This window comes from Harpia harpyja, chromosome 22 (assembly GCF_026419915.1).
Source record: "Harpia harpyja isolate bHarHar1 chromosome 22, bHarHar1 primary haplotype, whole genome shotgun sequence".
In the NCBI taxonomy this organism is placed as follows: domain Eukaryota; kingdom Metazoa; phylum Chordata; class Aves; order Accipitriformes; family Accipitridae; genus Harpia; species Harpia harpyja.
In genome coordinates this window covers 8,248,658-8,268,230 of record NC_068961.1, presented here as the reverse complement: position 1 = coordinate 8,268,230, position 19,573 = coordinate 8,248,658, and the positions used below count along the sequence as shown (strand labels likewise).

The following is a 19,573-nucleotide window of genomic DNA, read 5'->3' as shown; positions in this document are numbered from 1 at the left end:
GCAGTGGAAATTCTGGATTGATGAATAAAATACTATCAGATGCTTTGTTTGATCCCAACAGATCAAATATTTGATTTTGGATCCTATTTTCTTCCCTTAACATAAAAAAAAGTCTGCTTAATGGAAATATATAGAAGTCATTTAGCATCCAAGAATATCTCTCAATTCACGTAAGTGTTAACTGAAGACTGGACAGACAAATGAATAAAAGTGCATGACTCCTACCCCAATGCTAAAATGCTGACTTCAGACTCTTTTAGAAGATGTATTATTATTAAAATTGTATTACTATTTTCCAAGAACTACTATAAAATAAAGAAGTGCTAAAATTAAATAACGAAACTAAAGACATATCTAATCTGTGACATGTTCAAGGAAAACAGCCAGATTAGAAAAGACCACATGAGCAATCTAGTTAAAAATCTATTTGAATAGTTGTTTCTTTCTTCTTTAACTACTTTCACAAGCAGCTACACCCTTGCCAGATATTTAGGCACATGCTTCACCTTGAGCACTGATTTGCTGATTTAGGGCCCAAGGGTTTAAACCATAAAAGAGAAACTAAGACATAATTAAGTGCCTTTTAATTAGGCCAGTAACGTAACTTTAATAAATGCTTGTGTACAAACCACAACTTTTTAGCCTGCACTGACTTTTTAAAAAATAAATTTTATAAAATATTCTTTCACATAAATTATGCTCCTTGTATCTTCAACAAGGTACTTGTCCTTGTCATTTAATTCAACACCCTTCTAATCAAATACTTTTTACTTCAAGTAGTTCAGTTCTGTTTGTTTACCATGATGATAAATACACATTTTGCAACAGCTTACAATTTTCCTAAACTGGATAAATTTGCGGGGTGAGGAAATCTTTGTTCACCGTTTTTACAAAATGTAAATATTAGGATAACACATTACATTAGTTTCTGCCATGTTTTGATCACTAGAGAAAATAAAAATAAAGCTTTTATTCTCATCATATTTTAAAACATGAGCATAAGTAAGTTTTACGAACAATCAGAAATTTAAGACTTCAGGAATATCTCAGAGAATCTGTACGTTTTAAAGGTGAGTTAACATCTGCAAAATTCCGACTGGAGTTGTTTGTTGAAACATGAGCATATTCAGAATCTTGTAGCAATCATTTCTATAGTGTAACTGATAAATCTTATTAAAATTATGTACATTATCCAATCAACCATCCTTGATTGCAGAAAAAAATATTGAAATTGTAAGTGTATCCTGAAATATACAGTAGTGTTAAGTTTTTATTAGGAAATCACATTTAGAAAGATAAAGAGTATGTATAACAGTACATGACTTCTGTTTTTTGACTTAACTTCATACTCTCATTGTTTGGAGTTCTCTATTTTCTCAAAACAAAATGAAAAACAGAGTGAATACATTTTTTGGAAAATATTTTTTATTATAAAATGTACAGTATATTGACCTTAATATTATAAAACACTGTAATGTATCAGAGTCTTGTAAAGACCAATAATTTATAAAATGAGACCAAGTTCATTGTTACTCTTTCTAGTCTCATAGTCTGATTTAAAAACATATATAAAATATATAATGAATGATTTGACTGTAGCATCCTTAGTAGCTGGAAAAGGTTTGTTCATATGTTAAGGTAAGTAATGTCTGCATGTATTTTTATTAAAATAGATCACTCTTATTTGCTAAGTTAGTCTTTGATTTTGAAGAGCTGATAGAAGAATGAACAGAAAGGTTAGTAATCATATTCTATAAGGCTAGATTATGTAAGAGCGCTGCAGGGTATTAAGAAAATTATGTTTTACTAAAGCACTTCTATCACTGCAGCTCATTTATTAACAGTTAATACTTCTTTGGTACTTTTAAGGTGCTTGTTAGAACAAGGAATAGCTTTGGACTATTGACAAGAATAGAGTACTTTAGGTCTCAGATGCTATTGGATAGCATGAAAAACCACACTACACTCTCTTAACAATTTAAAGACCTTTTCCAATGTGTTAGTCTCCTCAGTTTCAGTATGTCTACTGCCTCCTTTTATTGCAGGGACTTACTACCATATTGAGTACAAAAGCAATGCACTTTGCATGAAAATAGGATTAATTCCTTTTTTTCCTGCCCTCAGCCTTCCTGGCTTTGTTGCAAGCAGTACTTTCCTTGTTGCACTCGCTTGGCAGTGACTTGAACACTAGTACCCAGCCAAAGGCATTTGTTTTAGTGTTAGAATATGTGTATGTAGGTTGTTTTCGAATCACTGCCTAGTATATTTTTAGCAGTGCATTTATAGAAGCCTGCGTCCCTTTGAGTAGACTGCTGGATGACTAATGACCCCTGAGGGTGGAGGAATTTGTTTCCATACAGACGGGACTGAGCTCCTGTTGTCAGATGTGATTTGTCTGGAAGCTCCCACGTTATTTCTGCTTTAGGAATCCCAATGGCCATGCAGTTCAGTTTTACTGAATTTCCAGGCCTTGCATAAATGACGGGTGCAGGCTCACTGGTGATCCGGGGAGGATAGGCTATCACAATGACAGGCACGTTCATAACAGAAGTGCCATACTCTGAGGACACCTTGCACAGGTAAGTCCCCCTGTCAAACACAGAAGCCTCGCGCACTGTCAGTGAGCCATTCTCCTGCAGGGAAAAGCGACCCACAGCTTGGGGGGCATCCAGAACCATCCCGTTGGGCAGCGTCCAGGAGACCTGCGCCCGCTGGTTTGGCTGGGTGATGCAATGGAGCTGCAGAGTTTCTCCATTGATGATGCTCACCAGGTTGTTGTACTGGTTGCTGATTTCTGGCCTGAGTCCCACCTTCAGGAAGACTACTCGTTCCACATAACCTCCTGGGTTTCTGGCTGTACAGCGGTAAGTCCCAGCATCCCCAGCGGAGAGGCTGCTGATGTGTAAGATCCCATCCCTCTTATGGTAAAATCTGTGCAGACGGCTGCCACTCAGCACTTCAGTGCCATTGGGAAGGATCCAGGTTGTGCTGGGCTTGGGGTTCCCCTGGACTGAGCAGTTCAGATTGATGCTGTGCCCGGCAATGGCAGTGATCCTTTCATTGACGGGGTCTCTGAAGGAGGGTTTCTCCAAATGGTCTGTGATGAGGAGCTGCACAATCAGTCTTGCTTCCCCTCCTTCGTTCCGTCCGATGCATATGAGCTGCACCGCGTCTGTCTGCCTCACCCCTCTGATGTCCAACGTACCATTGCGATGCACAGTGATCCTGTTCCCATAGTAGGGAGCTGGCAGGATTACTCCTTCTGGAAAAGCCCATAAGACCCGTGGAGCAGGGATGCCTTCAGCTTTGCAGTCAATAAGTTTCCGGCTGTCCCTGGTGGCTGTCTCCCTCACAGATGTTATTGCACTGAGGTGACCATTGATTCTGGGAGGCTGAACATTAACGTGGATCCAGACGATTTTCCGATCTTCGCCAGCGCTGTTCCGCACTACGCAAGTATAGTTACCACTGTCAGATCTTTGGGCCTTTTGGATGAGGAGGGTGCCATCCCTATAGATCTGGTATTTGTCAGATAGGGCAGGAATGGGCCTGTTGGTTGGGGAGAGCCAGGTCACTTTGGGAGTGGGTTCTCCTTTGGCTTCACATGCTACTGTGACAACATCACCATAGGGTACATTAATAATGACGTATGTTTTGTTCCTGATAGTTGCAGGCTCAGCCACTACTTTGACCCGCACTTTCATCTCATCCTTCCCAATCTGGTTCTCGGCATAGCAGGTGTAGTCCCCTTCCTCTCTCAGTCCAACGTCATTGAAATACAGGGTTCCATTATTGAAGACCACGTACCGCTTCGTCCGGCTGCCGCTGTCATCTGACTGCATGAAGGTATTGATCATGCTGCCATCTGGGAGACCCCAGGAGATCTCAGGATTTGGCAGACCTGTGGCTACACAGTCAACTTTCAGGTCCCCTCCGTACTTGACCTTGTGGTTATTCTCATTCTTATGTTCTATTTTTGCTGGTTTCATCATCACATTCACTTTAAGGACCACGTAGTCATCCCCGATCTTATTGCGGGCCACACACAAATAGTCTCCTGCATCTTTATCTGTAACTGAATGCACAACCAAAGTCCCGTTGCTGAATACTTTGATTCTAGTCTCCAAGCTACTGTAAGGAAAGAAAAAAGAAGAGAACATGAGCTGCAAAATCACATTTTAGGTATTAATTACTGAGTGAAACCTGGGGAAAAAAACAAACAACTCAACCATGCTGAAAAAAAGGAGAGGAGCATTGCTATCTTTAGATAATTAGATGGTCTGAAATGTCCAAGATCATCACCACCAAAAAGCAAATGGAAAAAAAATGATTCTATTCACTCGTAACCAAGCAATTCTATTCCATTCAATGACTTTAAAGGTGGTTTTGAGCATTAAACACCAAATGATGGTATTTTTGACTCCTCTGACTGCAGGTACATTATTGTGTAACATTCAAATATGGGATCTCTGAACGATACACTCCACATAAACCTATATGGACCATAACTATGGCGTCTGGCACTTGGGTCCTCAGCTTAAAACAAATCAAGATGAGTAACTTCCTCTGGCAACAGGTATAACACTTTAAACCTTTAGAACAATCACAAAGAAGCAAAATATTGCTAAGCTTTGAAATATGGAAAAAAAGATTTTCAATGTGCTAAAAAGCTAGTATTCCTTTCCACTTCCATATGGAATTGGTGTATTGTGGTCAAAACTAATTTCCTCAGTAGCCCCAATTTTCTCCCCAAAGAAGATCTCCTGTATTTGAAAAGCAGCCCACATAAAGATCACAAGGGAAAATGAAAAAAAAAACCAAACAGTATTTTGTTGCTATCACTGTGAGGCATGAAATGAATTCTGGATTTTGTGTTATCTACAGGGTACGCAAATATATTTTTTGTCAATATGAAAAAAATGATGACTATGTTCAGCTATTAAGAAACTTGTTGACAATTGTGCATTATAATTTCAGTACATTTCTCATCTGTCTATAGTGCTCAAAGAGTGAGTAATGAATAATTTATGGAGAAGAAATTGTGTTTTCGGCAAAGTCTTAGGACAATTATTGTAGATTTGGAGAAGTGATATTTTACTTGATATTGCGAACATTGGAGAAGGTATTGTTTAAGGCATTTATATGCAACTGGGTTTGCACAAACCTTATTGCAAGGTAATATTTATTTATACAAGGATGTTAAAATGATCATGCTTACTTAAATAATTATAAGATGATTTCTTTGCCCCATATTTACTGTGTATAATGATTTGTACAACAGATAAACAAAATTCAGTGAACCCTTTTCTTCTGGGGAAAAGCAGGCACCGATGCAACTCCATGCAGACTAAGCACATTGGAACAAGCAGTACACAAGCTGTATATCTTAACTTTTGCCACTGGACTTTTTACTATATTTACAAGTGGCTGTAAAAGACAAATAGTGGCAGCTTATCCCAAACACCTGATGCTGACTTTTCAAGAGTACGATTGTTTTCAAGAAAATTATGCTAAGTTACGACTTGGCTATCTTTTGATATAATTTCAAATTCTTCCTTAAGGATTGGGGGCCTCATTCAAAACTCACAGAAGTCAAGAAAGAAACTTGTACAGATACAGATGGTTTTAGTTCTCGAAGTTCATCTAAACTGTAATTTAGCTGTGACACCTCAAATAGTAATTTACCTGTGTAGGGAATCAATCATCCTTTTGGAAGGCAACCTCCATAATATCCGAGGCCAGGGGTCACCCGAAGCACTACAGTCCAAATGCAGGATGCTGCCGTATGTCACATCTGTTCTCTGAGGAGAGCTCCCAGTGATCTTGGCATTAGACGCGTGCTTCTTCACATGGAGTTGTATTGTTCTCCTGGCAGCTCCCACCATATTAGCAGCAATGCACTCATAGGTCCCACTGTCTCTGGGGGAGACGTTGCGAATATAAAGAGTTCCATTGGGAAAAACAAATAAATTCCCATTGACAAACTGAGAAGGTCGGATTTGCGTGCCATCGAAGACCACCCAGCGGATGCTGGGAGAAGGCGCTGCTTTGGCAGTGCAGTGGATGTTAATACTGCTACCGAGGGGCAAGGAAATGTTCTCTTGCTTATCCTGCTGGATGATGGGGGGTAAGGCTGCAATGTGCAGCCTCACTGCAATGCTGTCAGCTCCTGCAGCATTGCTTGCTACGCATTTGTAAACTCCTCGGTCTGAAAAAGTTGCTTGCTTGATAGACAGGGTTCGATTTTCATGAAGCATTATCCTGCCTTCTGTGGTGGTGACTGTCTGCAAAATCTTCCTATCCGGGAAAATCCATGAAATATGTGGGCTTGGAGTCCCACTAGCCTGACATTCCATTGCTATGGTGTCTCCAAAATAGACTGTGACATCTCGATAGCGGGAAAGTAAAATTTTGGGCTGATGGGCTACAACTGTGAGCACAATGATCATTTTATCTATGCCATGCAGGTTCTGAGCTGTGCACAAATACTGTCCACGATCCTGAAGTTGAACATTTCTGATAAGGAGGGTACCATTTTTCCAGACTTCAAACTTTTGTAACCTGGTGTTGGCTGTCATTAGAGCTCCTGGGAAGGTGAGAGGAAAGAAAGAAACAGAAAGTCAAAGAGCTTAAGACATACATCATTGCACTGAAAAAGTCTTACCTAAGATTTTAGATTTACTTAACACCAACTACAACTTCAGATGGATCACATAACGTCTGACACTCTCCATAGCTCCAATTAGTGTTTGTTTCTATTGCAGAACTAACCATACTAGCTTGCAAGCATGTACAGTGTGGGAACTTTTAAGGGCTTTATGCTTTAGGATTCCTCTTAAATCTTTATGTAATTTCTCTTTTCCTTCTGCCTATGGAAATGACATACACATCAATATTTGAGGCAGCAATGTTAACAAACCCATACTCACAAACTCTAACTGCTGTGAATAATTATTAAATGGTAGAGGTTTTCTTTTACTACAAGAAATACTGCAAAGTCATTTTACCTGCAATGATTAGTTGCAGTTAGTCACGTTTTAAAAGAGACAGAAATTATTCTCCAGTGGTTTGGACTATTCCTGCAATCATTTTGCATTTCTATGCAACAACCCAAGTATTTGTACTCTTAAAAAACCATGTGGAAGAACACAGTTTTCTCTTGTCTTACCTGTAGAGACTTTTGTCCAAGTAATAAAAGGCTTGGGTTCCCCTACTGCATCACAAGGGATAAAAGCATCTGTTTCGGCAAGAATGGATATGCTCTGGGACCCTTTTGTGATAATTTTAGGTCTTTCTCCGTGTATCCTGAAATTAGTGGAAGATTGAATTACAGTCGAATTGTGTGGCATAAAGGTTCCCACGTAAGGCACAGATGGAACTTTTTGATGGTGATGATGATGGACACTTTTAAAAGGATGAACTGTCGTGGATATCTGTGGTTTTGTGTGCTGAAAGGCTGGAGGGGTGATCTTCAAAATCACTGGTGGTGGTGATGTGGTGGTTGTGGTGTGTGGCATTGGAGGCACTGGAATAGCTGTAGCTCTCTGAACTGTAATCCTAGTAGGGAAGACCTGGCCGACCTTCTTCTCATTTGTGTCTTTTGGGACTAGCTGACTAGGGACCACTGGTTTAGGATGCAAACCTAAGTGAGGGAATATCCTTGTTCTGTTGAAAAGGAATGGCATTCTGGAACTGGGATAATAGGGGATCCCTTGACTTGGTAGTCTCCCTGCTGTGCCTCTGTTATCTGGGACATAGTTATTTCCAAAAAATCTTGAATTAATATTGTATCTGTTCTGACCCTGATTACCAAACTTGCTTACAGTGAATGGATTTGTTTTGTGAAATGGAGACGCTTGTGTTGGGGTAGTTGTTTCTCTCTGAGAGGCAAAAGATTTTTTGTCCTGGATGGTATGTGCTGCATATGCTGTTATCTCTGGTTTGTTTGTGTAGTGAAGAGGCTGCTGTGTTATAAAATAGCGAAATGAACCTTGTGTTACAATATATGGAGGCTTCACTGTGCCTCTTACTGGAACATGCTTTGGAGGCACAACAGGCAGTCTTTGGTTTAGGCTTGGTATCATTCCAGCAGGTGGATGGGGAAGGTTTGGATTTAGCAGTAAACTGTTGTTTGACTTGCTACTATACAACTCTTTGAATTGCTCCTCTTTCGACTGTATGCTAATCCTGTTTTGGCTAGAGGAAGGAGTAGGGTGTACCTTCCGCCTTGAGCTCACCACCATTTTGTCACCACCTGCTTCAACTTGTTTTGCTTCTGGGAACCTTTCTTGATTGAAGGCATTACTTTCCTCGGTGGTATAATGAAGAGAAGGATGTGAAGTGCTTGAAATGGAAGGGGGAAGAGTGGCAAATTTTATAAATGGAATAAAGGCAGTGGATGTAGTCGGAAGCCTTTCAGTTGTCTGCAAAGTGGGATCATGATGAAATACATGTGACATCATAACTTCCTTTTTATCCAAGGAAGATGGCTTTGTCCCAGTCTGAGAAGCAACAGATTTCTTTGTTTCTCTAAGTAGAAAAGTCTGAGTTTCTGTCGTGCTGAAGGAGGAGGACAAAGTAATCATCTCATGTTGCTGAGGTGTCTCAGTTATTGCTGGTGTTTCTAAAGACACTGTGGGCTTCCATGGCTCCTTTGAAACTTCCACTGTGCCAACAGGAATATTTAAGTCAGTCATAGTGGGATATTTCAGCTGGAATGTTCCAGTGGTTGTTTCATTAACCACAACTTCTGAGTCAAATAGGACAGGCTCTTCTTGAGATTCTGGTTTTGTAGATAGTATCAAGCTGTTCATATGCTCAGGAGAAGCTGTTGTGCTTGATTGTTCTGCCTTACTATCCATAGTTATAGAATCTGCTTTAATGCCCTTCTCCTCAGATATATTGACTAATGAATGGTATGCTGGCACTTCACTTTGCTCTGGTTTCAGAGGTGCACTTGACTCTTTCGTGGGAACTGTGTCATGTACAACATATGATGATAAAATCGTGATAGGTGCAGTCACTGGAAGTGCCAAGGTTTCGGGAGCAGCAGAGAGTGTCACAGGTTTTGCTTCAGGTGGAGAAGCAGTAGGCCTAAAGAATGAAGTTGTGACCACCTCTCTGATTTTGGTAATTTTCTCTAAGACAATCGAATCAGTAACTAATGAAGAAGTGAATTCCACATGCTTCTCTTCCTTAGCCTGTATTTTGACATTGTTTTTAAGATCAGGACTTGCAAGAGTTGCAGAAGATGTTCTGGTCACAGCTTCAACTTCAGGTGTCCTTGGAACGACAGGCATTGCCTCTGTGGTTAAAACAACAGCGGGGGAAGGCTTTGGTCTTTGTCGGATTCTGTTTGGCCTCAATCTCCTTCTCCCATAAGGCCTTTTTCTAACATGCTGAGTAATAAGTGAAGGCATGGTCTTTCTATAGGGAGTTGTTGTTGTGGCCACAGTGGCCAATCTACTGATGGAAGAAGCAGTTTTTATCCCCTCTGTTGTTTTACGAAGAGCATCAGTACTATGCAAAATGAATGTGGGATCTGGTTTTGGAGCAGCCAGGTTTCTACGTTCTCCTCCCTGAAAACTCTCTGCATAACTGCTGGACATGCTTTCTTGAGTCAATGTATTCCTGTGGGTCTCAGGTTCTTCCATGCTCTGAACCCTGATGGGTGTGACAGATGGAAAACTTGTACTTAAGTCTGCCATTTTTGGCTGACCTGTGGATACTTCTTTGTGCTGGTCTATCAAGTCATCGCTCTTTTCTGTAACAAATGGAGAAACGGATGAAGAAATGGTAGTAGTGCCTACAGAACCTGTTGGGATGATCTCATCCAGCTGAGAAGGTGTTAAAATTATGGTGTCAACACTCATTGGGTCCACTTCATTTAACTTCACACTTGTCTCTATGACACTATGAAGATCCACAGTCTGAGACTCAGCTAGGACAGTAGCATCAAGCGGTAGCTCAGCAAAAGCAGAATTTTCCTCTGATATAGAAGATATAGTTCTATCTTCACTTTCCACTGTGAATGAACTGCTCTGGATTCTAGGAAAGTTTGTTACAATTTGTCTGGTTAGAGGTTCTTCAGTGAAAGCATGGATATTTTCTCTAACTACAACTGAATCATCAGTCCTGACATCAAGATGCTGCTGGCCTTCGGGTTGCACAGTTGCAGAGACAGGAGTCAAATATGGACCTGATACAGCGATTTCTACAGAGTGTATACTTGCAGGTGTTTCTAAAGCCCTGTGGTCGGAGGAGGGTTCAGCTTCCGAGCTCGTTAATATGGATTGGACTGAAAATGCGTTAGTGTTGTGGGAAACAGTGACTGGGAATGGCTCATCTTCACTCACAGGTGATGTCTCAGCAGAGGAATCTACCACATCAGCTGCTGTCTCTGAAGGCGGAGGGCTAGCTACCGGATGAGGGACTGGAGTAGTTTTCTGCATGACTGATGGCAGTGCGGTTGTTGAAGAAATGGCTGCAGCTGTTGTTGTTCTAGGAAGATTCTTCCCACGGACCTTTGCCAAAATGTCAGCCCAATGCTGTGGATTAATCTGCTTGCTTGCCACATTAATTCTCCTTCGAGATTCAAATACTCTCCGGCCTTCTGCAACATTGCTGTCATCGGTTTTATCAGTACTTTTCCAGATTTTCATTTTCCTTCTGCCCTTCTTCCCCTTTTTAATTTGAGTCTCTGGCACCTGGTCACTTTTTTGTTTGAAGGATATTTCCCAGTCTTTCAGGTGGTTCTTTCTTCGTGGGAACTCCTCCACCCCTCCTGTCCCTGATCCCTCTCCATCATCTATGACTCGCCCTCTTGTTTTTGACAAACTTTTAGAGCCTGGGCGCTTTTTTAGTTTTACTCTTTTAAATGACCTGTCAGACACCATTTTATTTACTGTGACCCTTACAACAAACTGATCTGATCCCTGCTGATTGACAGCCACACATCTGTAATGGCCACTATCACTGACGTGGCTTTTTGGAATAAGCAAAGTGCCATTGTCCAACATATATCCTTTTGAAGAGTTTGATAAATCAGTAAGTACCTGGCTGTTTGGAAGAATCCAGTTCAACTGTGGCTCTGGGATGCCAACTGCATTGCATGGCAAAACTATTGGATCTCCAACATTTTTTTCAACTCTCACTACATCTGAATCAGCTACCTGTATAGCTGGAGGCTGCACTAGAAGTCTGTAAGCCATTATGTCCACATCATCTCTCACTTGGGCAACGCAGTGGTACAAACCACCATCAGTGTAACTCACTGCTTTGATCATTAGCTGGCCGCTACTAAGAATGGAAAACCTACTGTCTTTCTGATTAAATGGCGCCTGCAGTTTAGTCCCATCTGGAAAGAGCCACTGAATGGAGGGGCCCTCGGAGGCTTTCACATCACAGCTCAGCTGCAGCTCCGACCCCTCCACCACACTCTGTGCTGTCCTTGTGCTCTGGTTTTGCTCTATCATTACCCAGCTTCTCTGCTGCCCAGTGTCTTTGGTACGAATTTTCTGAGAAAACGCAGTAAAAAAAGATAGCACCACTTTTTTCCCTGTACTCTGGCGCCTGTTTAATTGGATATTTATAAGAGCTTGCATTACCCAGGAAGGCTCAGCCAGTATTTGAGCTTTTACGCCTGTGTAGTAAAGAGCATCATAATCTGAGCCTTGCCTGTACTGATAGCTTATTTTAGGCTCTTTGCTGAGCATAAATTCCCTCTCTAATTTGACAGGTACTTCACTGTAATAAGCTATAAGCTTCCATAGTTTTTCATAGTTTTCTCGATTCATTGGACATTCAAAATCCAGTGAAATTGTAGCATTTATTTCTATCTCCTGAGTCTGGATTTGATTCCACTGAATTCTGGTAGAGCCTGTTGGTTTTTTGATTTCACAGTTCAGGTGGACTATATTGCCATGCTCATCAGTCATGTTTAGAGTAATGTTCCATGGAGAGGACTGAAGCTCTTCCAGAGGGAGTTCATAACTGTCACCATCTTCTTCATCTTGAGTGCTGCTATTCTGCCTCAGTGAGGACTGAATGACAGGTTTCCTACAGGAAATATCTTTCAAGTTTTGAATATCTTCTTTCTGCAGCTGTTTCGGGCTGTTGCACTTAGGACAGAGCTGCCCCCCTTCATAGGCTTTGTCCTTTTTGCATTTTAAAACACCTGCAAGAAAAAAAAAAGAAAGAAAAAAAAGGGGGGAAACAAAAGATAGGTAAGCTGAAAAACTCTGTCCTAGAGTTAGAGAACTCTCAAAAGTGCAAAATGGACCGCATGAGGAATGCATTATGGCACATGACACATAAGGCAAGGCTTTTAAAACGGCACCGCTTTGTTTTACAGTTGAATGGGCGCCTGATTCTCAAACTGACCACAATTTCTTCTGACTTTAATGAGAGGATTGAATACTCCATCCTTCTGAAAATTAGATTCACTGCCTCTGAATAAAATGCCTAGAAATTGAAGTCTTTAGAGCAATATTTTATAAGTCAGCAAAAATCTACGCTGTGTTAAAAAGTCTGCATCTGTTCAGTGACAGCCTACCTATCGAACTTGTGGATCTAACGTGAAGAGGACTGGGTCCTCTCAGCTTTCAAACATGCAGCATTTGCCCGAGAAATGCTGGACTTCATCATTAAATAATCCAAGAAGCTTTTTATTCTTCTCTATTCATTAACAACAGTACTGGCAATATACAAAACATTCTACTGTAGCTACCAAAATCTGCTGACTAGTTCCTGCACTTACAAGCTATTTGTCATCAGCAAAAAAACCTCCAGAAAGTGCCACTTCTTCCCTGACCTCTGAAATAACTGTAAACTCTGCAATGATAAAATAAAAAACTAAAAAAGAGAAGGAGCACTAAAACAGGAAATGATAGCCTTGACTCCTCTCTTCTAACAATGCCAGAAATACTCCTGTCTGCAAAATAACAGTCATATATTTATTACATTGTTCTGCTCACTAGAATGGCAAATGTCGCCTTACATATTTAGTTTGGAAACATGTTGTAAATAAAATGTATTCCAGTTATTCTAGGAATAACTGTCATGCTGATCACTCCTGAGGAATAAGGGATCTTTGAATGAATGACCAATATACAGGTGGGTTATAAGGCAAAATGTTAGAAGAAGGGGAAGAGCGGCAAAATTTCATACCATTTTTTAATTCAAAAATATATGCTTTTCCAGTCTGATACATCAATTCGCTTGAAAAGTTCTTACAAATGGAATATTTAACTGAACCAGTCTATCACTTGCAGATTCAAGTCTGATGTTTCAAAGATAAGGAAAGCACGCTTCATGACAGAACTGGCCCACAACCAACTTGGCAGTGGTCACATTGGTCTGAAGAACTTTAATAACTCTATTTGGACAGAATTCCCAAGGAAGTTAAAGTTACAGTTATATAAAGATGCAAAACCTGTCATACATGTAAATGGCATGGATAAATTCTTTTCTCTTTCCCATAATCATTGCTGTTGTAGTGCAAAAAGGGAATCTAATTGAATAAAAATGTTAAAAAGCCAACACGGCACAAGGGAAGAAAGTTCATCTAGTATTTCATTGTTATAACTTATAGTGCAACTTAAGTACACTTAATATACATACTCATTTGGGTCAAGGAGAGTATATAAGAATATTAAAATGTAAGCTAGTGAAATAGACTATCAAAGTTAGATGCCTCAAGTATCAGTTCAGGCAGGAACACTTACATTACACATTCAAGTATCACACACTCTTAAAAGTATTGTCGTATAGCTAAGTGCAAAACTGCGATGAATTACATATTCTAAGATGGCAAGACCCACCATTATCCACCATACGTGCTTCAAATCATTATATATACCTTGTGACTCCAGCATTCATTTGAGACATCTTCAGCTGCAATTAAATGCCAATTCCCTCTTAATATTTTAGCGGCAGCTTTGGTGTAACACCAGTCCCTCTGGCCTACTACAGTAAGCACTTAGCAACCTGAGATGGGGCATTAGTGAACTGAGATACCCAAATCGAAAACCGACATTCAAAAAAACCCTCATTTAGTGTATTCCTGATATATAGGCATTATAAAACTCTTCTGGTTTTTTTTTTTTGCTTCTCGTATTTTGCTTCTGCACATGACCAGAAGTGTTCCAGCCTAAGCAGTGTGATACTTATCTCACATCTAAACCTAAACGAAGATAGACCAGTTATTCTAGGAAAAAAATTGCAAGATTGTAGGTGTTCTCTGAAAATACTTAAACCAGATTTTCTCCATCACAAAAGGAAGTCGTGGTCAATAAAGAAACACAGGTAGACATGAAGGATGCATATTACATAATGGCCTTAACTTTAATAACATCAAAGTTAAAGGACTCATCCAGGAATTTGGAAACCTGATTTCCATTCCTTCCTTAGCCAAACAAGTTCAAATCCAACGTTTCCACCTTCCACAAGAGCACATAGTTACTAGCTTTGCTGGTTGAGAACAATCGCCAGCCCTTACTCAAAGGTGTATCGCTGTGCAAAGGAACATATTAACAGGTTATAACCTATCTCCTTCTTCCAACTACAAATGTCACTATCACTTTTTCCATCTTGAATGTAATGGCTAATTCCTTTGGGTTTGAATACAGATTTTTAGCTAGTGACACACAACTGCGTCCTCTTTACACTGTTTTTTAAATACATGCATTTATTGAATGGTAATGGAACACAATAGTACACATAGACATCATGTAAGTAATAATACTCAGGAAATAATAGAACTATCCATATGCAGAACAGGAAAAAAAAAAATCTAACATTATGAGTTGAAGAAGCATTGGCATTTTTGCTCTTACCTCCAGAAACTTCATTCCATTCAAGGAGCCACTTTAAACTGCAGTCGCAGGCCCATGGATTCCCATGAAGGTAAAGATTTTCCAGCAGTGGCATGCCTTGAAACATCCCTGCAGGCAAGGTCCTAAGAGCATTTTCAGATAGGTAGAGATGTCTCACTGTTGACAGTTTGAAATAATCAAGGACCATAAATGTTGAAAAGGTGTGGGGGTGAAGCTGCTGGAGCAAATTTCCTTCTAAGTGGACCAGTCTCAGAGAAGTTAATCCATTAAAAGCATTTGGATGAATAAACTCAATTCTGTTGTGGTCCATGTGCAGTCTCATTAAGCTTGAAAGTCCTTGAAGAGTTTGGCCAGTTATGACTTTCAATTTATTGTAACTAATTTTGAAAACCTAAAAAAAAAAAAAAAGATTAATTTTGTTTTTTGATCCAAATCCAAACAGAATAGCAAGCAAGCAGAGGTTTTCCTCCCACATTCAAATATCCTCTGCACCACTGAAAAATGATATGCTGGTCAAAGAGGGAGAACACAACTGAGTATTAGTTGGCATTATCAAGTATGACATAGACGTAGTTAATAGATCTCCAGTGTATTTGGGGGAAAATGGTACCTTAAACCTAAGAAAGGCACTACAAAACCCACTTGTTTTTGTCTTTTGTTATTCATGGAAGTTAGAATTTATGAAATTCAGTAAGACCTGATCATTACCTGTAGAGACACAAGATCTTTCAAAGCACCGTTAGGTATATTCTGAATGTCATTTCCATGTATCATGAGCAATTCCAGTTTTGTAAGTCCTGCAAAGGAGTTTTCGTGTATAGACTGTATACTGTTAAACCTGGAAAAAAATCACATGTGCAGTTACATTTTATGCACTGACTGTCATGGACTGCAAATGTAAAATTAGCATAACCTAACTTCCAGGAAAAACTGGAGGGATCTTAATGCCTTGTCAAAGGGCCAGAAGTTACTGAAACATTTTTACAAGGCCAAGTATACTTACTTCATGTTTAGATTAAGATTTCTTTTAACTCAATTTGTGGCACTTTAGCCATAATTTAGGAGTAAGAGTAATAAATAGGAGTTTAAGTTCGAATAGTTGTCAGTGTGTTTTTCCATGCAGCTTGGTTTATGGAATGGTAATAAATTAATGGCCTGTAGCCAAACAATGATGCTATGGAGTCTGGCAAACTAGGCAGGCTGCAGTGTTGCCAAAACAGCATCTAACAATAAATGAATAAAGATTTGGAGAGAGGACATTAAAAATAGGTATCTCCCAAACAGCACGAGAAGCAGGAAGTCACATCCCACTTCACTCTTCACTTATTGTTACAACATGCAATTGGCTACAGCAACTAATTACATAAGATCTAGGAATTGACCTTCCAATTACATAATTTGAGCCTATAAACCCCTTTTAGAGAAGTAATATCGAAAATCTACTTCTTGAAAATAATTCAGTTTCACTTTGGACAAATAAATCAGGTTTTATTTGCCAATACGGAAGTCTGAAGTTTGATGGCCTAGCTCTACATTCGGGGTTTTCCACATGTAGACATAAAATTAAATGTATGAGCTAATCTGGGCATTAAGCCTCTAAATTAAGCATAGAATTTTAAATATTTTTCCTATTTTTTAACACTTTCTAGAAAGGAAGGGAAGAGACAGCGAGAAATTAAAATGCTTTGAATATGGAGGAAATACTTTCAGATCCTCATCATGTTACCTATCTGAAGATTCTGAATTTGCTACAAATTTAGGCTACTGTTTTGATATTTTTAGTCCTATTACAGATCTACTAGGCTTATAGCAGTCATCCTGTTAAAATTCCTTATTTCAACATCAGCCCTTCTAAAAAATATTAAGTTCTCTAAATAATTTTACCTAAATTATTTCCGGTTCGGAAAATAATCTTTACCTCCTAAATATATAGCACCTTAAAATACAAATATGGTAAAAGCTGCTTTCCAAATTGAAAGAAATGCAACAACAGATAGCTAAGACTGTTCCTCCATGGGAAGGGACAAAGATAGGAAAGGGCTTTTATGCTAGCAGTATCAAATAACGTACTTTTATTAAAAAACAGCCAAAATGCCTAAATAACTTAGAAGCCTACATTGCATTTTCAAAAGCAATTTAGAGATAGAAATTGCCACAGAATGTTGACATATGGGGGAGAGTTGACTGTGAATATGTGTGGGTTTGAATGTGGGGGGAGAGGGAGGCATTTTTGACTCAAAAATGGCATGAAAGTACAGATTGCTGTAATACAGAGTTACTGAGTACAAGGGCACTTTGAGAGTAAAATCAAAATTAGGCTTTAGGTGGATAAAGTGCTGGTGGATACAAATTTTAACTACGGAGAAGCAAAAAAAAAAATCAAGGTCCCTACTGTCAGTCATTGCATGATGAGCTGCAGCTTACAGGCCTTGAGGCGGTCAGGGTGAGTTCATACCAGGCAGTGAGGCAGCTCTGATATCAAGCAGAAGAGGACTGTGACTCTTGCACCATGCCCTGTCACATAACGATCTTACACAGCACTTCTGTGACAGGCAGCCTGCCAACTGTACCTGCCTTCTTGTCTCACAATCTGACAGATAGGTGTGAGCTGGCAATACCCTGGAGAAGGAAAGTGAGTTGGAGCCTGAGCAATCTCTCCCCAAAACATTGATGTCTGCTTATATTGTGCTTAAGTTCCTTGAAAAAAAAAAAACAAAAAACAACTGCAAAGGCAACAGAATAACTTTGTTTTTACTGTATTGCTTTAAGATATGCTATATGTCATTGTTCTCCAAAATGCTACCTGGCTACATCACAGAATTTTATTCCTGCTGTATTTTTTGACATCAGGGATAAAATTCACCATTTAGTAGAAACCCCATAGCAGGCTTAATTCAATCTGTTTTTTTATAGACTATAAAAGACTGCATGTCCTATCTGCCAAGAACCACTGACACCATGATGTAAATATTTATTTGAAAACAATAGTAACTCTTCTTTGAAACAGGAAGGCTACGCTAAAGCTCTCTCCATGCCAGTCCTGGTAGTGCTTGAACTACAGCGCCTGCGAGTAACCGCCCGTCTCTGCGATTCTACTTAAAAAGCACACGCGGAGACCGCCGTCCGCCGTGCGTGTGCGAAGCGCTCCGGGATTCCGCACCGAGAACGCAAAGCCGTTTGCTACGAGCTGCCATACAAACCCAAAATTGATTCTTTCCACATGTTTCGAAATCCTCGCCGGCACGGCTGCCAAGGACCGAAAGGTGCAGTGGACTTCGGTGGGGAGGTAGCAGGCGCAGGGCTGGGGGCAGCCCAGGGCGCCCGGCGGCAGCCCCAGCCCCAGGATCAGCACCACGGAGAGCGCCCCCGCCGCCGCCCGCGCCCCCATCTTGTCGCCTCCCCTCGCCTCGCTCCTCCTGGGTCGTCCGGGGGAAACAGCCGGGGAGGGGGGGAGAGGAGAAAAGAGAGAAGAAACGTGGTTGGTTTAAGTCCTTTTAAGAAGCTTTAGAGACCTAGCCGTGCTCCGCAGCGTCCCAGAAGGTCTGCAGAGTCAAGGCGAAGGGCAGTCGGAAAGAGGTTGTCTTTCTTCCACCTCATTTGCTCCTTCAGAGTTAGCTTTTCCCCCGTAATTCCCTTCTACTACTCTGCTAAACACCTATCTTACCAAAGTCACGCTGTCTCCCTACGGTAATAAATTCTGTAGGCTTGTTCTATACGCCAAGGATAGTAGTACTCCTCTCGCCTAAAAGTTAGAAAACTTCGAGGGAAGCACCTAGTTCAAGCAAATTGCCATGGCTCCCTCTACAGTCAACGAAAGAAAAAAAGCTACCCACGTTCCTTTCAAGAGGAACAATATCAGGTATCTACCTGATCGGGTACCCAGAAATAGTACAATTCAGCCTCATTAGGTCCCTAATTAGCTAACTCACCTAGCCTAGCTGCCGAGTTTTTAGACAGGCTACTAACTTTCAGGAGGGTAAAATGCGGCTGAGTGAATCCCATTCATAGTGCCTATGGGAAATGCTGTCATTGAGAGAGAGAGAGTAAAGGAAAGAATTGGTTGGCCACAGATCTGGACTCTGTCATCCTCTGCCACACATTACTGTGTGATGCTGGATGTGCTCTTACGTTGCAATCTTAACCAAACAGGAGCTACGAATCGATAAAACTTGACAATTTATTTAGAAGCATAAGCACAGACCTCAGAAGAACTGTAAGCAAGAAAATTTATACATATAATCTTGCCTTGTCTATCAACACTCAAGTTCAGATTTTCAGAACTGCGTGTCTAAACCTGGACGGCTAGACCCATGGAGGGTCATTTAAAGATGCGCACTGTGCCAGAACAGACAAGAAAACACAACTGTTATCGACCTTGAGCGCTAACCATCTCTGAAAATAATTTATGTAGATGTCTAATTACAGATTAAGCAGCCTAACTTGGCAAAATGAGTTTGAAATATCCCTATTCTTGTCCCTACCATCAGAAGAATTTGAGCTCTTCAGATTAAAGCCATACAGGAATGCAGGCTACTATTAGTAGCAGAAATTTAGTATTCCTGCTCTTGCATAACTGCGTGACAAAGATGGAAAGGCATTCCATTCTACCAGCTATTATTAGTTCCATTAGTTATTGCTTTTAGTATAAAAGTCAGATTTTCTCAGATCTGCTAGCAATGAGACACACATTTTTTTTTCCTAAGACCATCATGTGCAAACCATTACAGTTCAAAGGAGAG

At 40.3% G+C, this 19,573-nt stretch overlaps 1 protein-coding gene across 2 annotated transcripts; it reads right to left on the bottom strand.

Annotated features, from left to right (window-relative positions):
* Positions 1 to 477: 477 nt before the first annotated feature.
* Positions 478 to 18,250, bottom strand: MXRA5 (matrix remodeling associated 5). Of its 2 annotated transcripts, none has more exons than XM_052774019.1 (6): positions 18,035 to 18,250; positions 15,543 to 15,672; positions 14,835 to 15,225; positions 7,169 to 12,175; positions 5,686 to 6,586; positions 478 to 4,131 (listed from the first exon to the last, which is right to left on the bottom strand). In XM_052774019.1, exons 1-6 carry the CDS (start codon positions 18,220 to 18,222, stop codon positions 2,220 to 2,222), a joined length of 8,529 nt encoding a protein of 2,842 aa, XP_052629979.1. In that variant the 5' UTR covers positions 18,223 to 18,250; the 3' UTR covers positions 478 to 2,219. The 2 variants fall into 2 exon arrangements, with proteins under 2 accessions (XP_052629979.1, XP_052629978.1); XM_052774018.1 differs by having other exon boundaries at positions 478 to 4,128; positions 18,035 to 18,242.
* Positions 18,251 to 19,573: the final 1,323 nt, after the last annotated feature.

Excerpts from the sequence above, each read along its gene's own strand:
- MXRA5 (XM_052774019.1), bottom strand. The coding sequence starts at position 18,222 with ATGGGGGCGCGGGCGGCGGCGGGGGCGCTCTCCGTGGTGCTGATCCTG. Across the intron at positions 15,673-18,034 it reads GTGGAAAGAATCAATTTTGG|GTTTAACAGTATACAGTCTA; the intron begins GTTTGTATGGCA and ends ATTTTTTTCCAG. Across the intron at positions 6,587-7,168 it reads TTGGACAAAAGTCTCTACAG|GAGCTCTAATGACAGCCAAC; the intron begins GTAAGACAAGAG and ends TCACCTTCCCAG.